This window comes from Scomber scombrus, chromosome 15, assembly GCF_963691925.1.
Source record: "Scomber scombrus chromosome 15, fScoSco1.1, whole genome shotgun sequence".
Taxonomy (NCBI): domain Eukaryota; kingdom Metazoa; phylum Chordata; class Actinopteri; order Scombriformes; family Scombridae; genus Scomber; species Scomber scombrus.
Window position 1 is genome coordinate 2380787 of NC_084984.1, and position 17047 is coordinate 2397833.

Genomic DNA, 17047 nt, shown 5'->3' on the forward strand with positions numbered 1-17047 from the left:
CATTTCCACTTTACTGGTTAATGCCCCTCCAATAAAAAAAATCCTTAAAAACTGGCTCATGCTTGAACCTTAATAGCTGACCATTGCCTTAAGGTGACAATTGTTGTAGCATTCAATATCACACAACGAACCATACCAGTGTTTTTTCAAGTTTTAGCTTATTTGCAACAAATATAACTGCAAATTGATTTATTTATTTATTCATTAATTCACTCAAATGAAACCAAAGCAAGTCTTCCTGGGGTCTGAATCAAGTGCATCATTTTCATCATATGGAGATATTTGTGGGTTTCCGATAGGGGTGTGACGATACACTCAGCTAATGAGACGAGACGAGATATTGGGTTCACGAGATCGAGATGAGACCAGGCGGGGAGTTCTGGTCCTCTGAAATGAGGCGAACGCGGAAGTAACTTAAAACTGCATTCTATCAAAAGGCCACCAGGGGGCGACCGTTTTGGTGTCAAAAGGACTTCCGTCTCTATACAAGTCAATGGAGAATTCACCAACTTCTCACTTGATTTCTAACCTCAGTAAACGTTTTCAAAATGTTGCTAGTTTAAAGCCTTCTTCAATGCAGTATGATGTTCATTTGGGACATTTTGGCCTCCCTGATTTTATATGTGACGATAAAGCAGGGTATGCATTAGGGCGTGGCTACGTGGTGATTGACAGGTTGATTGGTTCACAGGTTCAGGAGGGCGCCTCATGCTCCTCCTGATGCCCATATAAGTAGAATCCCTGTTTTTATTTTTCCCAGCATGCACCTGCAATTTTCAAGATGGCGCTGCTCAGATCCGATATTATTGGCCTCCGAGCAGCAGTCCACAAACCAATGGGTGACGTCACGGATGTAACGTCCATTTTTTATACAGTCTATGGTAGTTCTTTACATATATGTCTTGGGATTTTCTATATTTCTTATTATTGCCAACAAATGTCATTATGCCGAGCCAATCCATATTTTTGTCCTAAAACATGAGCCAGACCATTGCACCTGATTATCTTGAAATGGCCCTAAAGACTAATAACGTAACACGGCTGCATTTACAGTTCTTTGTTAGCTTGTCTTGCAACGTATCACAACCTCTTGATTTTGTGCTACGTTGTAAATAAATACATTTAAAAAAAAAGGTTGTGATAAGTTGCACGACGAGATAGCAAAGTACATAAAGGGAACCATGTTACTGCCTATGCTCTTTGGGGTCTACATTACTGCCCTGCTGAGACTGTAAAAAGGGTGCTACTAGTCTTTGGAGCCGTTTCTTGACGAAATCACATGCCTACTGGTGTGCCTCACGGAGAGGAATAAGATGCATCATGCTTTGGGTACAAACCAGGCGGGGAGTTCCGGTCCTCTGAAATGAGGCCAACGCAGAAGTAATTTAAAACTGCATTCTATCAAAAGGCCACCAGGGGGCGACCGTTTTGGTGTCAAAAGGACTTCCGTCTCTATACAAGTCAATGGAGAATTCACCAACTTCTCACTTGATTTCTAACCTCAGTAAACGTTTTCAAAATGTGTTTATGGTCTCAATCGCTAGTTTAAAGCCTTCTTCAATGCAGTATGATGTTCATTTGGGACATTTTGGCCTCCCTGATTTTATATGTGACGATAAAGCAGGGTATGCATTAGGGCGTGGCTACGTCGTGATTGACAGGTTGATTGGTTCACAGGTTCAGGAGGGCGCCTCATGCTCCTCCTGATGCCCATATAAGTAGAATCTGTGTTTTTATTTTTCCCAGCATTCACCGGAAATTTTCAAGATGGCGCTGCTCAGATCCGATACTATTGGCCTCCGAGCAGCAGTCCACAAACCAATGGGTGACGTCACGGATGTTACGTCCATTTTATATACAGTCTATGATACAAACACAATACTTGTAAATAGGGTCAATTCATTGTTGGTTTGGTTCTGAACTTTCCCGCCTTATTCTTTGATTTCAGTAGCTTAATATTTTTGTCTAATATCCACTTCTCTTTGTAAAATGGAAACTAATGGCTGCTTGAAATGTTTGGATAGATCCCATTTGAGTATCAGTGGAAAAAATTAAATATTAATGACTGGTATATATGAGCTAAAACTTGATAAGAAACTGGTATGATTTGTTTTATTAGTATGTTAATTTATTATTTATATACACACGTATATATTATATTGTCCGTATATATAAAATATACATTTTTTATAAATTATATATGTAATTAATATATATATATATAATATTTTAGGTTTCATAGAATTGTATTTAATATAATATTTATTATTATTTTATTTTTGTTTTAAAGGTGTCACTTCCACAGCTGACACCTTACAAGCCTGTGAGGTCTACAATGGCTTTTATGAAAATTGTGTCATCTTTCAGATAGGGGCTCTTGCCAGCGAGTTTCGCCAGTGGACAGAAGAGTGGGCAGCCACTAGCGATGTTCATCTCACTGATCGGCCTCTGAAAGGAGGTGGAGGTGACATCAGGACGGAAAGCATCGATAATGTGCTCCCTGTTGTTCTGATCCAGGAGCATGAGCGTCACCTGGGGGGGGAAGACGAGGAGAAGGATCAGCTTGTTTTGTGCCCTTTGTTGTGGGAGTGCTGGATTCACATTAGTGATACGGGTCAATGACGTATAAGGATTTCCAACAACTCAATGTTAGAATAATAACAACAAGCATATCTAATGCAGTAGTTCAAACATTCAGAATGTTGTGTACCTGAAAATTCATATTATAAATGTGAAAGTGATTTTAGTGGGTTTTTCAAGATTAATTGGCACTGGCCTTAAAAAAAGTCATGTGGTGCGACCATGATTCATCTTGAAATATCTTATATAATTAAAAGATCATCATTCACAAAAATTTAAAAAAAAATGCAGACACTTTATATTACTGAAAACTTGTAAAAAAAAAAAAGAAAGAAAGATGTGAAGCGTGTTAAGTAAATTAATTTATTTCAAGATGAATCATGGTCGCACCACATGACTTTTTTTAAGGCCAGTGCCAATTAATCTTGAAAAACCCACTAAAATCACTTTCACATTTATAATATGAATTTTCAGGTACACAACATTCTGAATGTTTGAACTACTGCATTAGATATGCTTGTTTTTATAATTCTAAAATTGAGTTGTTGTAAATCCTTATACGTCATTGACCTGTATAATAATTTATAAAATCACTTTTCCTACCTTCTGGCTGAAAGGCCATTTGAGCAGAGCGTCACACTTTCCCTGCATGACGACAAAGAACAGGGAGAGATGGGTTCCTCTACCCGTCCCATCGCCGTTCAAATACAGCCTCAGACACATTTTGTAGCCGTATTTGCTGGAATAAAACGCTGTGAAGAAGAACACAGAATGAATACAGAGCCAAAGAAGCATGTCATGTGAGATTAGGTGTAACATGTACACTCCCTGAAGGTCAGCTAGGGCGTAATGAAGTGGAATTTCCCTTGTCTGCAGGCCAAGGGATGAAATAACTTAGAAGCCACACGATCTTTGTTCTCTCAAATTCAAAAGCTGGGACATAAGATACGCCACATGAAAAGAAAAGACCTTTGAAATAGATGCTAGGCGGTGATTGTCTTTCATCTTACCTGGTGAGAACATTGCAGGTGATCGACCAGCCACAGCCTCTTGTCTGCGGCGTGAGAAGTCAGAGATTTTCCAGACAAATATCCCATCATAGGTGCAGAACTGAAGTTCTTGCACCATCTGTTCCGTCTCAGATAGCTGTAAATCTCTCATCGTCAGCGTCCTTTCTAGCTGACGCACTTTATTGGACAGATTCTCAATCTTTTCTTGGTCTAAACGATGTTGATGGGAGAAAGCTTCCAATGTAACCGAACTCCGCTCCACTTCCCGGTTCAAGACACAAACAATGTTTTCTAAAGCATTCACCTGTCATGAAAACAAACAAAAAAAGCTTTTAGATCTTGTTCCATGTGTCTTATTCACATCCAACACAACAGAGCATCAAATCTGCTGAGATTCACCTTTTTCTCCAAGTCCACGGACTGCGCCGAGCCTGCAGCTCCCGCACCCCCTCCCATAGCAGCTCCCTCCTCAGGAGCCCTGTACAGGCCCAGACCAGAGTCTTCCTGCCACTCACCAGGACCTGAAGCATCTGTACTCGTCTTAGTCAGCGACAGCACCATGGGCAGCAGCAGACGCAAGTGCTCCATGGTGCTGCTGTGCTCATGATCGCTGATCTTCCCGTTCTCTATCTGAGAGGGAAGAGAGAAGAAACACAACAGAGCTGCTGAATAAACTGAAATGGTTCAACTAAAAGGGCATAAATGTGCTAATCGGGTTTTTAATACTCAGCTATTTTAAGATCTAAAGACTTAACTTAGGAAATAGCCTCCAATAGTGGACTACTGTTCCTATAATGTTTCTAAAGACATTCACAATGATTCTGTGGTGCAAATTTGGACACAATATTTTACTCCATGTTGTTTTTGTCCCCTATAAATTTTCCGGCAGCATTTCAGTAACATTTCTAGAGGGACCCACGCTGTAGTGGTCTTTAATGTTCATTTTTAAAACTTGCTTTTTGGCATAAAAGATGGTATAACTAAGGGTTTGCTGTCATGTTATGATGGTGTCCCTCCTATGATGTGGTTTACTATTAGTTCCAGACTGTTTAACAACTCTGACATCTCTTGAGTGTTTCTCATCATTTGCGGGAACATGCAGACTCCTGACTCCTGACGTGAAGGGGTCTTGGGACAGCACAGACAAAAATATCCTTGAATGAACTAAAACACTTTGGCAGAAAATGATGTTTTCATGTATGCTGCCAGCTTACACAAACAAGCTGATTAAGAAAATAGCTTTTTGGTGCCTTTAAATGTGCTTTATGTACAGAGTCAGTCCTCTCGGGTGCTCAGCATATCTACTCAGAATGTTTTTGTTATTTATTAGCAGTCATTTATGCTGATATGGATATATCTGCTAAAATTCTGAATCTAAAGTCAGCTGATATTCCTGGCTGTGCTGATGTTTGGCCTCCTCCGTGTTTTTTTCCACTTGTTCCCCCCCCCCCCCCCCCACCCTCTTTAGTGAGATATTATTGTGCCGGTTATAGTTTGACATTTTGGGAAATGTGTTTGTGTTAGATGAGAAGCTTGATACCATTGTTATATCTGTCCACTAAATATGAGCCACAAGGTGATTTAGCTTATTTTAGCATGAAGACTGGACGCATTGGGAAACAGACTGTACAGAGGTTTAAAAAACTTCACTTATGAGCAGCTCTATAGCTCAGTAATGAACATGTTATGTCTTGTTTGTTAAATCTAAAATTATGGTTTTAAGAGGGGTTATTTACCGGACTATTTCTACTTCTAGAAGTGCTGGCAGGAAGATTTTATTACCTTTGAACCAGGCGGGGAGTTCCGGTCCTCTGAAATGAGGCCAACGTGGAAGTAACTTAAAACTGCATTCTAACAAAAGGCCACCAGGGGGCGACCGTTTTGGTGTCAAAAGGACTTCCGTCTCTATACAAGTCAATGGAGAATTCACCAACTTCTCACTTGATTTCTAACCTAAGTAAACGTTTTCAAAATGTGTTTATGGTCTCAATCGCTAGTTTAAAGCCTTCTTCAATGCAGTATGATGTTCATTTGGGACATTTTGGCCTCCCTGATTTTATATGTGACGATAAAGCAGGGTAAGCATTAGGGCGTGGCTACGTGGTGATTGACAGGTTGATTGGTTCACAGGTTCAGGAGGGCGCCTCTTGCTCCTCCTGATGCCCATATAAGTAGAATCCATGTTTTTTTTACCCAGCATGCACCGGAAATTTGCAAGATGGCGCTGCTCAGATCCGATACTATTGGCTTCCGAGCAGCAGTCCACAAACCAATGGGTGACGTCACGGATGTTACGTGCATTTCTTATATACAGTCTATGCTTTGAACAGAGCTGAGCTGTTTTCCAGTGTTTATAGTCTGAATGTTAAAGTGAACCATCTCCTGGCTGTGGCTTCATATTTAACACACAGTGTGTTTCTAATAAGCAGATTTCCCAAAATGTATTTTTTGTTGACCTGCTTCAATAAAAACAACACTAACAGCATATTGTACGTACCACTGATTTACAGCCCACTTCATTGAATGGACAGGCACTCTTGGACTTGGCGCAGGACCTGCTGTGGTCATTGAACTGAAGGTAGAACAGAAACAGTGAGTGAACCGGCTCCAAACAGTCTATCAAGATAAGTCCAGACAAGAAAGTGAAAGTCGTGTCAGAAAGAAACTTAAATGATCATAAAGGAAACTGTAAGGCATCATTTCACGAAAGCTGTTAGACACTTAACTTTCTGTTCAGAGGATCAGTGTGTGAGACTAAAAGGCTTGTAGTCATATGATTAGTTGGCTTTTATTAGGATTTCTTATAGTTTAATGATCCATTTACTTAATATTTGTTGTTAATTACCATTATTCTGTAGGATTCTCATCTAACTGGGAATTTAACAGGTTAATTTGAATAGGACTCAGACCTTTTCTCTTGGGATCTTCTTCTTTCCACAGTCTTTACATTGCAAGGGAAATTTCACGCATACCTCGTCATGGGCCTAAAACGAGACACCAAACGAGTCAAAACAGAACATTTATTGTTTTTATTCATGAACGCAGACACACAACCAGCAACTGCACTGTCACAACATAACGATTGTCTCTCTCACCTTGATGTCTTTAAAGTTGAAGGTAACTTTGCAGTATTTGCAGTTGAGTGTCCTCGCTTCACATTCTCTCTCATCGTGTCGTTCCTTCTCTGTACGAAGGATTAACGTTTGACAGGCCTCGCACTGCATCCGCTCAAACTCACAATGACGTTCATGCTGAGCCTAACAAACGGGAGGAAAGATTGATTATTATTATTATTATTATTAGTATTATTATTAGTAAGACCACGTTCTTCCTGTCTGCCTGTCTTCCAGAGCAGGTGTCTGGTTTTCTTTGCTTTTCAGAAGATAAAATCAAAAGGACAGTTGGTCTTTATAGTGTTACAGGCGATGTGAGCACAAAAAGGAAAGCAGTACAATAGATAATCAAAACAGGTTATATAAAACTCTCTGAACCTTTAGTAACTCATGGCCTGACAGGCATTGAACTAATTAACTGTTGTAACTGACAAACACACCCATGTATGATAAAGGATGTTCTGACAGCAGCAATGTGGAAAAACCAGCTGAACTTTCAATCATTTGTTCATCTCTGCAATGTATAAACAAGCAAGAGGCAAACAAGTAACAACACGGCCCAACAATTTAATTATGAAAAACATGTTAAATAAGTCTGGTTCTGTAAGTGAATCTTTACACTGGATCCCAGTCAGCTATAGAATAGATGTTAAAGTTCTGCTACTGGTCTACAAATCACTGAATGGTTTAGGTCCAGAATACATGAATGACATGTTAGTAGAATATAAACCCAGTAGAGCTCTGAGATCTACTGACTCAGGTCAGATAGTGGAGCCCAGAGTTCAGACTAAACATGGTGAAGCAGCTTTTACACAACTGGAACAAACTACCAGCAGAACTGAAATCAGGTTAAAAACACTTCTCTTCTCCTGTGCTTATGATTGAACTCTTTATTTCAAAGCACTTTAAATGTTAATCTTTCATTTGCACTCTATGTCCTTTTAATGATTTTAAAGCAAATCATTATTTTATGCTGCAACCTTATATTTAATGCTCTATTATAGTATTTTATTTCTCTCTCTTTCTATGTTTCTGTACTTTGTTTTTATTATTAGTGTGTGTGTGTGTGTGTGGGGGGGGGGGGGTGTATGTGTTTACTATTTTTGGGTTTTATTTTTATTTCTCAAATTCCATGTTTGTTTTTCAATTATTTCTGTTAAATGTTTGTTTTATATAAAGCACATTGAGTTGCCACTGTGTATGAAATGTGCTATATAAATAAAACTGCCTTGCCTACTATAACCTAATTATGAGAAATATTCTGAGAATTATAATGTATTCATTTGCACAGTGTGTGATTTAAAAAAAACCACACAAAAAAAAATAAAATATATATATATATATTTGTAAAGCAAGTGAGATTTAAAAAAAAAAAAAAGAGGTTTTGAATAATCTGACCTTAAAGCAAACATTAAGGAATCCCCCCAAAAAAGGGAAATAATCATCAGATGTGGAAATGAAAATAACAGAAACAGGAGCACAAAAATAATAAGTGGAAGTACAACATGAAAAAAAAAAAAAAAAAAGTGCTAAAAAGTGTTTGATAATCTTGTGTAAAAAAAATCCATGAATATATGATTTTTGAAAATTTGCGGGAAACTGAAGGGTGGTCCCGTGATGCCACGCGGAGGTGACGTGGAGTTCGTGATCCCGGAGGTAACTTTCACAATGACTCCTAACAGCACGCTGCAGCCACAGAACAGGAGCCGCAGGTATGTTAGCCTGTTTTTCGCTTCCACTCCTCTCTCTTTATTCACTCTCTACACCAGCAAACCCTCATCTGAATAACCGAACACATTATGAATCATTTCTAACAGCTGTCCGCTCAAACCCCTGTACTTACCACGCCACCCAGACGCTATGTTTAGCCTATTTTTCCGACTTCGTAAGACCTGTCTTGGGCGTGTATGGCTAGCGAACTACAGCGCGGATCCTTGCAGACAACAGTGACTAAGGCGGCAGCCCACAAACATTCACACAGGCGTGGGTGTATCGCACCAGCAGAGTAATCTTTAATAGAAAACTGCAATAAAACTAAAGGACAGTTTGCTGCCATACTCATAGGGAGAACGCATGTGTTACTTCAACAAAGAGGAAGTTTCATCAGCATGCTTCACAGTCAGATCTGCATTAGCAACCACATGCAAAATAATTCTCAGTATCGCCTTTGTGTTAACCCTAACCCTAACCCTTTGTGTTCCTATTTTAAATATATCTCCTGCTCTCACATCATTTTAACTGTAGAGCCCGATTAAGAGAGTTAGTTATATCGTAGGTTTAGTAAAAACCTTTAGTAAATATTTAGCTTCAGAAAGCCACCTCCTTTATTTAGGCACTGACTAACTCGCCCAACATAAATATTTAGTGTAGAAACAGAACTGTGGACAGATGACATTTAATTACACCAACACAAATAGTATTCACAGTTCATGAAGGGGACTTTCCACGGCTGTACAAACCACTAAGTCTGAAAGATGTAACGTATTGTCTAACCCTGTTCCTGTTTTTAAATCCAGTACCGACATGAAATGCTTCCCTTGTGAACTAGAGCCTAAATTTTAGCAGTTTTGTTATCATGTAATAGTTAACTACCCCCCCCCCCCCATTCACAGGGAAGCTTATCTTGCTTCAAATAGCTTTTATATCCTGGTATTTTTCCACTGCTGGTAACACAGGGACTTTCCATCCACTTCCTGTTTCAGCTGCAGTTCATGCAATAACACCACATGATCCAGTCAAAGGGCTTCAGGGGGAAAACCCATTCAAAGTATGTCAAGCACAGAGCATGCGTGGGTACTGACACTAACAGCACTGTTTCAGTCACTTCAATGATGTGGTACAAACAGAAAGAAATACTCAAATACTAAACATTAATACTCTAATAGAAAGCAGAAGCATGATCACAGTCACACAAGGGGAAGTTGAACATATACTTCACCTCATATTCTTTTATTGATCCTGTCCAACTGCAACCTTGGTTCAAACACCTAGCAGGCAAACCTGCTATTTCTCGCCCTGCTGCATTGTCTGGAAATGCCTGATGGGTAAGCAAAGAACAAAGAATCCTGTCAGCTCCTAATTATAATAGCTTCCAGACATAGTAGGCTGCATCGTGGTAGACTTCAATGAGGGGAAACTATCAGAGTGCAGTCACATTTTTTCCTTCATACAAATACAGTGTGACTGTGTTTATGTTACCAGGAAGATGTCTCATAAAGTAACAATGTGGATTGATGCTTTACACTGCATACTGCAAAACTTACCTCCATACTATTAAGAATGGACATAGGCTCCTCATATATTTCCTCTTGGCGGCAGGCTTCACATGGTTTTGGGCCAGAACTAACAGACAAGACAGGTTTGGGATTGTATAGTGAAAAACAGCTGGTGGGCGCCAACACTCAACACAACAATTACCCTGCTGATCAACTGCTAGAAACAACTGATGACTGATGTGGACCACATAACAAGTTAGATGAGTCATTATGACAAGCAACAGCAGTGAAAGAAGTGGTGTGTTGCAGTACAAATGCTAGAAATTACAAGTTTGATGAGGAGTGGATAGATACTGGAGAAGTTTGAGACATGTAAATAAGTGGTCCGCACACACACACACACACACACACACACACACACAAACAAAAAGCACATGAGAAATCATCACCGTCTCATGTGATGATTTCTCATGTACGAACAAAAGCAGCTTTCAGACGGGTCATGTGAAATCCCCCTTTTCACAAACATCACTCTGAGCCGGAAGTTTTTTTACATGTGAAACAGAAATTCACATGTAATGAAATCCACATGGTACAAAGCATTTGTGGTTTTAAAGCTTTTTTTCCAAATGTGACAACTCATATTTCAAGTATTTAAATAGATTCAAATACATATACTTAATATTAGCTTAATATTTTTGTTGTATTTTGCTTCATGTATAGTTTAATATCACCTTATGTTTCCTGATACTGCAAAAGTATCATTAAACATAAGGTGATGGACCCATTGCATTCATGTAGAAATAATGACACATCAGTGAATCAGCAATTAATGTCTGGGATGGAACAAAGTGGCGGAAAAAAGAAAACACCTTTAACGTGAATCAGCATGGGAACATCCGTGTGATTCACTGACTTCAGTATTAGAATCCAGCCATGTGAGGATGAGTCTGCATAATGTAATTGATCTTGAGTGCCAAAAAAAAATCCCCCAGAGGTGAGCAGAGATAGGAACACAGGATGTGTTGAAGCATGTCCAGGGAGAGGGTAAGCATTAGGGTGGGGAGGGGTTTGCATGTCACACGGTTGTGGGCGGTGTGAGGACCTCCAGTCTACCTGGTGAGCTGCTTGAAGCAGTGTACACAGAAGCGGTGTCCGCACTGAGCCTGGACAGGCTTCCTCAGGACCTGGAGACACTGCTGACATTTGTACTTATTCTCCATGGGCACTGACAGGACACTGAGGGGGAACCCTGGTAAAGAGTCGATGCTGTCCAACGAAATTCGGGCCATTCTTCTCCATCAATCTGGCACTTTATCCTGTGAATGAAAACCACACAAAATAACTTAACAGCCCAACAAAAAAACACCTATTTAAAAACTTTTACTGCTTTTTTGCAATAGACATCTATCAGAGTGTTTTGTGTTTCCACTGATGCAACTACTGAGTTATACAATGGTGATCTCATCCAGGTTTTCCAAATATACAAATAAGTTGTTTTGCATTAATTCAAAATAGTGGAAAACCGTTGATGCCATGATGGAACTTGTGGGTCGCATACGTTAATACAACACCTCCAGTGGCTGATTTGCTGTTAGCGGGTCATCACTGTGACTCCCATTAGTAGATCACATTAAAAAGCCATTCACTTTTATAAAGAAGTCTATCTGGAAGTGCATGCCAAGTCCGTTGACCTGTTTTCATGAGAGGAGGAACAAATCGTTATCGTTGATCTTTTGACAAAAAAAGAACGGATGTCTAGAATATAAACATCGCTGATGAAGCTGAGTTACAGCAAAGATAAAAGCCTGATGATCAGAAACAGGAAGAAACAGGAAGAAGTCACTAAGTAGTGTTCTTTCTATCGCACACTCATTTGTCATCTATTCAAAATACAACCGTTCAAAAAATGTTTAAATGTTTTTCCGTCAAAACAAGTTGAAATCCAGAAGCTCATTCTTGACCATGTGGAGAATCTGTGCGTATGTGTTTTTCTTGAGCATTGACCAAGTTTTTTTAAACGTTGCTCAAATGGCCCTTTCCACTACACAGTTCGGGGTCGTCATAGCACGGCTCCGCGAAACTGCCGTGACTTCGTTTTATACGCGACACAAAACACATAAACAATGGAGGACATGGAGGCAGTGGTGTACTTGCTGCTGTATGAGGCTTTCTGTCTCACACAAAGCAAGAAAATGGAGCCGTATAGCTGTAACTATGGTAACGCTGCTGCTGGTATTTAAAAATGCCGGGTTTGATTCTTGTGTGGGACGGCTCATGACTCTTCCAGTGACTCTTCTGACCAATCAGTGGCCGGCAGTCTGGTGATGTCACATTTAGTATCGGCTTGGCTCGCTTGGAACCTCGCCAGAGCAGGTACTAAAAAAAGTACCAGGTACCAGGTACTTTCCCTAGTGGAAACGCAAAAAAAACGAGGCGAGTCGAGGCGAGTCGTGCTGGAACTGTGTAGTGGAAAAGCGCCAATAGTCAGGGGTACCAAACTATGCGTCATGAGAGGCCAGCTGGTCTCAATCTTCATGCTGGATGTGGTAACACTGCGGTTTGAGTCATGATGTCATTTGCTGCAAAACACTTGGAATTTACTAATGAATGACTTTAGCCGGCTAATAATTGTGTTTGTGCTGCCATCTAGTGGTCGCGGTGTGCTCTGTCAGAGACATGTGCAGCACAGTTTGGCACAACGATTAGCTTTTTGTTAGGATGGCCTGAGGGGTTCAATCAAACCTTTATTTTGGCGGGATTGCTAAAAATGACAGGAAGTACTGAGAACGACTCTGTGGCAGAAAGGAACATCCGCTTTTATGGAGCATAGTGAATAGTCCTTCCGATGGGGCCGGGGCTGGGATAAGCCCAGGATGATACATGTAGTATTTATCCAGCAGAGCAGAGGTGAGATTGTGAGTTTGAACTTGTCTCTCTACCTCTCTCCTTTTTCACTCATGACAAAATATTTCGGTCGCTTTTTGTAGACAACTATGTCTGCCTTTCAGGAGCGAAAGGCAGACAGGTAGTCAGCTCTTGATGCATATTCTGCATTTCTGGAGAATCTAGTAAACCATCCGGGAACTTCTCTCATACTCTAAATTGCATTACACTACATACTTCAAATGATGTCAGAGTTAGTACGAGTAGTAGGAAAGTATGCGGTTTCGAACACAGCCATAGTTGTTTGTCTTTCGTAAATAACTGTCTAGAAATATGCACCGTATTTCAACAATATCGCATCTCCTACGAGGCGGCTCTATCGACCATACATCGACCACTACACCGTCCATCTACCTATTTTTAGCCATGCTATTGGTGTGGGTCTGGAGATGGCAATGGCGGTGTGTCAGTTGGTCGGCCCACCACATCGGTTCAGACCTATTTCTGTCTCGGCTGCATGTACTTTCTGTTTTGTGCCGATTGGTACATGTCTGCATGCTAATATGCTCAAATATGGTAAACATTACAAACTGCTGAACATCACCATGTTTTCATCGTCACTGTGGGAATGTACCGATATTAGCATTTAGCTTAAAGCACTGTTGTGTGTAAAGAGGCGTCAAAATGGATGCAGACTTGTGTTTACATGTCAACATGTGTGGACTCTACACACAGTCTAGGAGTCTGCAGGCTTTCCTTCTACTTAATACATTTCATTATAAAGACAAAGTTCGTTCTTCCATCAAGTCTCAGTAAACGGCAGCAAAGTGTCGTTATTTTTAAATATATGGGCAGCAACTGATGATGCCAACAATTCAGCTATTTACTATACAATGCATTATATTAATCCTTCATTTAATTTGAGGGTCTGAATGCTGAGTGTGTACATATCTCCACAACATAGCGCCCTAAAAGCTTCCACAGTAAAATGCAAAAAGTAGCGCCCATGGCATGTTCACTACTTTTATAACCATCCCACAATGCAATGCTCAACATTTTAAAGATGTGAAAATGACAGTCACACAACAACGATTAGATAGTGTCCAAAATATTGATCTGCTGCTTACAACTGAGTGAACTCTTTAGTGTTTATTATATACACACTAAATATTATATAAGGAGTCGTGAATGAGTGAATAAGTGAGTGATTTTGGACAGTCTGGAACTTTCTGCTTCGGTTTCACATTGAGCACTACATGGATAAAAGCTTGGGTGATAACATGTCCTAGCTTCTTATCGGAGACGTTCTTCTAAGAAAGAAACAACAGTGTTATCTACCACACTGTGTGGGTTCGCTGATCACAAGAAACGAACACCAACTGTCGAAACTACATTGAGTGAGATTAAAAAGCCGGTAGAACTGTGTCATAGTTATATATACACTTTATTTTCTGTTTGTAGCATGTAAACTATGATAGAAAAATCCCTTAAGTGAGAAATGTGTGGGAAGTGTTTATCTGAAAAACCAGCAGATGTCATCATATACCGAAATATTCCCACACGTCTACACAGACATCACAGCCAGTAAATATGCATGCAGCTGTTTGTTGCCTTATTGGGTTACACAGCTGCAAGAAAATAGTTTATCATTCGGTTTGTGTGCTCTGTATGTCAACATATAGTTCATGCAAAGCGTGTCAGTAAAACCTGTAAAGAATGCAGCTGAGCATGTCCTTACATGAAAATGAAGGTAAGGTAAAAAAGCTGTATGCAAAGTATGTCGCTTATCTGGTTTCAACTCTGCACAAAAGTCACACAGCTTTAGGCCTTGGCTCCATTTCCTCATTTGTCAAACCCATCAATTAAATTTCAGTCATTGAAAATGTCATTGAACCCTGTCACACAAATGTCATGAATGTTTGGTTATAAAACGCTGGCTGAACAAACTGTCATGAGACAAAAGCCAAGGAAACTTTTTTCTGCTGACAACAGGTCGATGGTAAGACTTTTGGAATAAAAGGAGAAAACTACATGGTTTGTTTTTTGCTGACGTGGCTAAAAGTTTAAAAAAAGAGCAAACCCAAATCCTCTTTTCTGTGGAAACTGTTGTGTAATGTATTTATTACGAAGCGCTTCCGTAGCCGAGTGGTTAATGTGCATGCTACATAATGGGAATGTCCCTGGTTCGAATCCGGCAAAGGACCCGTGGTGCAGGTCAATGCCTCTCTCCCCCTATTGGCCCATATGCAGCTTTTTTTAAATAAAGGCAAAGAAAACCCAAACAGGGCAAATGTAAAAGGTTACTGTTAACTTCAGACTCTCTTCATTTTTACAGTATGAGATCTGAAAACCACAAAACAGTAGCAGGATGTTCTGATCAAATGACTAAAACAGTGACTACAACACTTGAAAATGCATCTTTAAATTTAAATTTCTCCAAGTGAAACAATAATGTGCCAAAAAATAATCTACAAGTCTCGTACTTGTGACCGAATATAACCAGAAATACATTAAACCCGTATTAGTAACACATGAATATAGAATTTCATCTAACATTCACAGTACTCCTGGTATCTTTTCTATTGTTACTTAATTAACATTTAAACCTGCCATTTGCTAAATCCTAACTTTTATGCTGAAATTTAAAAAAGACATTTTGTTATCATTCAAAACTAAACACTAAATAATGTTGATGCATCATTTTTGTATTGGTTTAATTGTCATTGTAAAAATAATGTTTTAAACTTCAGTCCCATTATACTGAGAATGTTGTAGAGTGATGACAGTAGTAGTAATATTAGTCTATACAGGAACTGTTTAGGTGGTTAACATTTCACATCTTTCACTTCTCAGTAAAAAAGCACAGCTAGTTTCACTGGGGATTCACACCTTTCTCTGGATACTTATCTGACAAATCATACTCAACACAATGACTGATGTACTACGTTATGACAGAGTAATCTGTGGTGCATTTCACAATAGTGTCACAGGCTTTATTTGTCCAAAACTGTCACAAAGGATAGAATAGAAAGTCTTTATTGTCATTGTACAAAGCACAACGAAATTGAGATGCCGTCTTTAAAGTGCAGAAACAAAAATAACTAAATAATTGCCATTATTTAATGCAGTTTAGTGCATTTATGGCTGTATAAAAGTTACATTTCCAAATACTGAAGTCAGACAGCACTGATCCTGGCTTTACTAAGTAAATGCAGAATACACCCAACTCGGTTGCTTGGACGGTGTAACCATAGAAACCATGAGACACTAGTAATTAAAAACCACACAGAAACTATCATTAAATCAAGCAAAGCTCCTCTAGAAACCATCTGCTCATTTCTCTTCTCTTACTCATACACCACAGTCCAAACACAGTCACTACTCCTTCCACCAGAAGACTAACAAAGTCACAGTCACACATTAAACCCAAATAACACTGCTGGGTAAACAGAAACTTGGACTGTATCCAACAACTTTCAACTGCACTGTAAGTAAGTCACTGTCGCATGAAGTGTCCCGATCCTGCTATGATATGAAGGGGGGGGAAGCTGCATGAATAGTCAATTTCCAGTTTCCAGTTTCCAGTAGCCGTCCCTGTGCAGCCCCTCTAATATAAGACAAGCACAACACCACCACCATATCCACCATATCTGGCTCCAGGCCCACAAGGACCCGCCATGTTGCTGCAGTGTTTCCTGTCCTCCTGTCTGTAACACACGACTTGCACGACTCTCTGAACCAAACTCTGCCTCTCTCTGAAACCTTTCTCCCCCCCACCCACCACCAGTGATGAAAACAAGTCTGAAATCTTTACTCACCAAGTTTGCAAGGGTGACCTCCACTTATATGAGGCAGACAACCCTACCCATGTACTTTTAGCAGAATGAAGTAACGCCTACAACGTGGAGTCACGTGACCACCAGCAGGCTGTATTGCAAGTGTCATGACCACCGCATTGAGAGCTCACTATTCAAACACTGACGCATATGGAGATAACCCTTATGTAAAAACCCAGAAGCTCATTTCTTTTATCACTCATCTTTTTTTTGGAGCTGTCATGTCTACCAAATAACTTCTGATATCAAACCTACGCATTGTTTTATCGTAATGGGTTGCTAACGTCACACAACTTTCTGCAGCTAGCGTTAGCTTACAGGCTACAAGTTAGGCAGAGTTTTTACAATTATTATGTGTTCAGCGACTCAGTTAGCTTACCACCTAATTCGCTTATCTTCTTATTTAT

General features: G+C 39.8%; 1 protein-coding gene across 2 annotated transcripts; it reads right to left on the reverse strand.

Annotated features, from left to right (window-relative positions):
- Nucleotides 1-2259: 2259 nt before the first annotated feature.
- On the reverse strand, nt 2260-16700 carry traf2b (Tnf receptor-associated factor 2b). 2 transcript variants are annotated; one of them, XM_062434328.1, is made up of 11 exons: nt 16623-16700; nt 11035-11237; nt 9967-10045; nt 9642-9740; nt 6686-6847; nt 6500-6574; nt 6088-6162; nt 3990-4220; nt 3591-3894; nt 3184-3332; nt 2260-2532 (listed from the first exon to the last, which is right to left on the reverse strand). In XM_062434328.1, exons 2-11 carry the CDS (start codon nt 11208-11210, stop codon nt 2314-2316), a joined length of 1569 nt encoding a protein of 522 aa, XP_062290312.1. In that variant the 5' UTR covers nt 11211-11237; nt 16623-16700; the 3' UTR covers nt 2260-2313. The 2 variants fall into 2 exon arrangements, with proteins under 2 accessions (XP_062290312.1, XP_062290313.1); XM_062434329.1 differs by lacking the exon at nt 16623-16700 and having other exon boundaries at nt 10791-11173.
- Between the last annotated feature and the right edge of the window lie 347 nt (nt 16701-17047).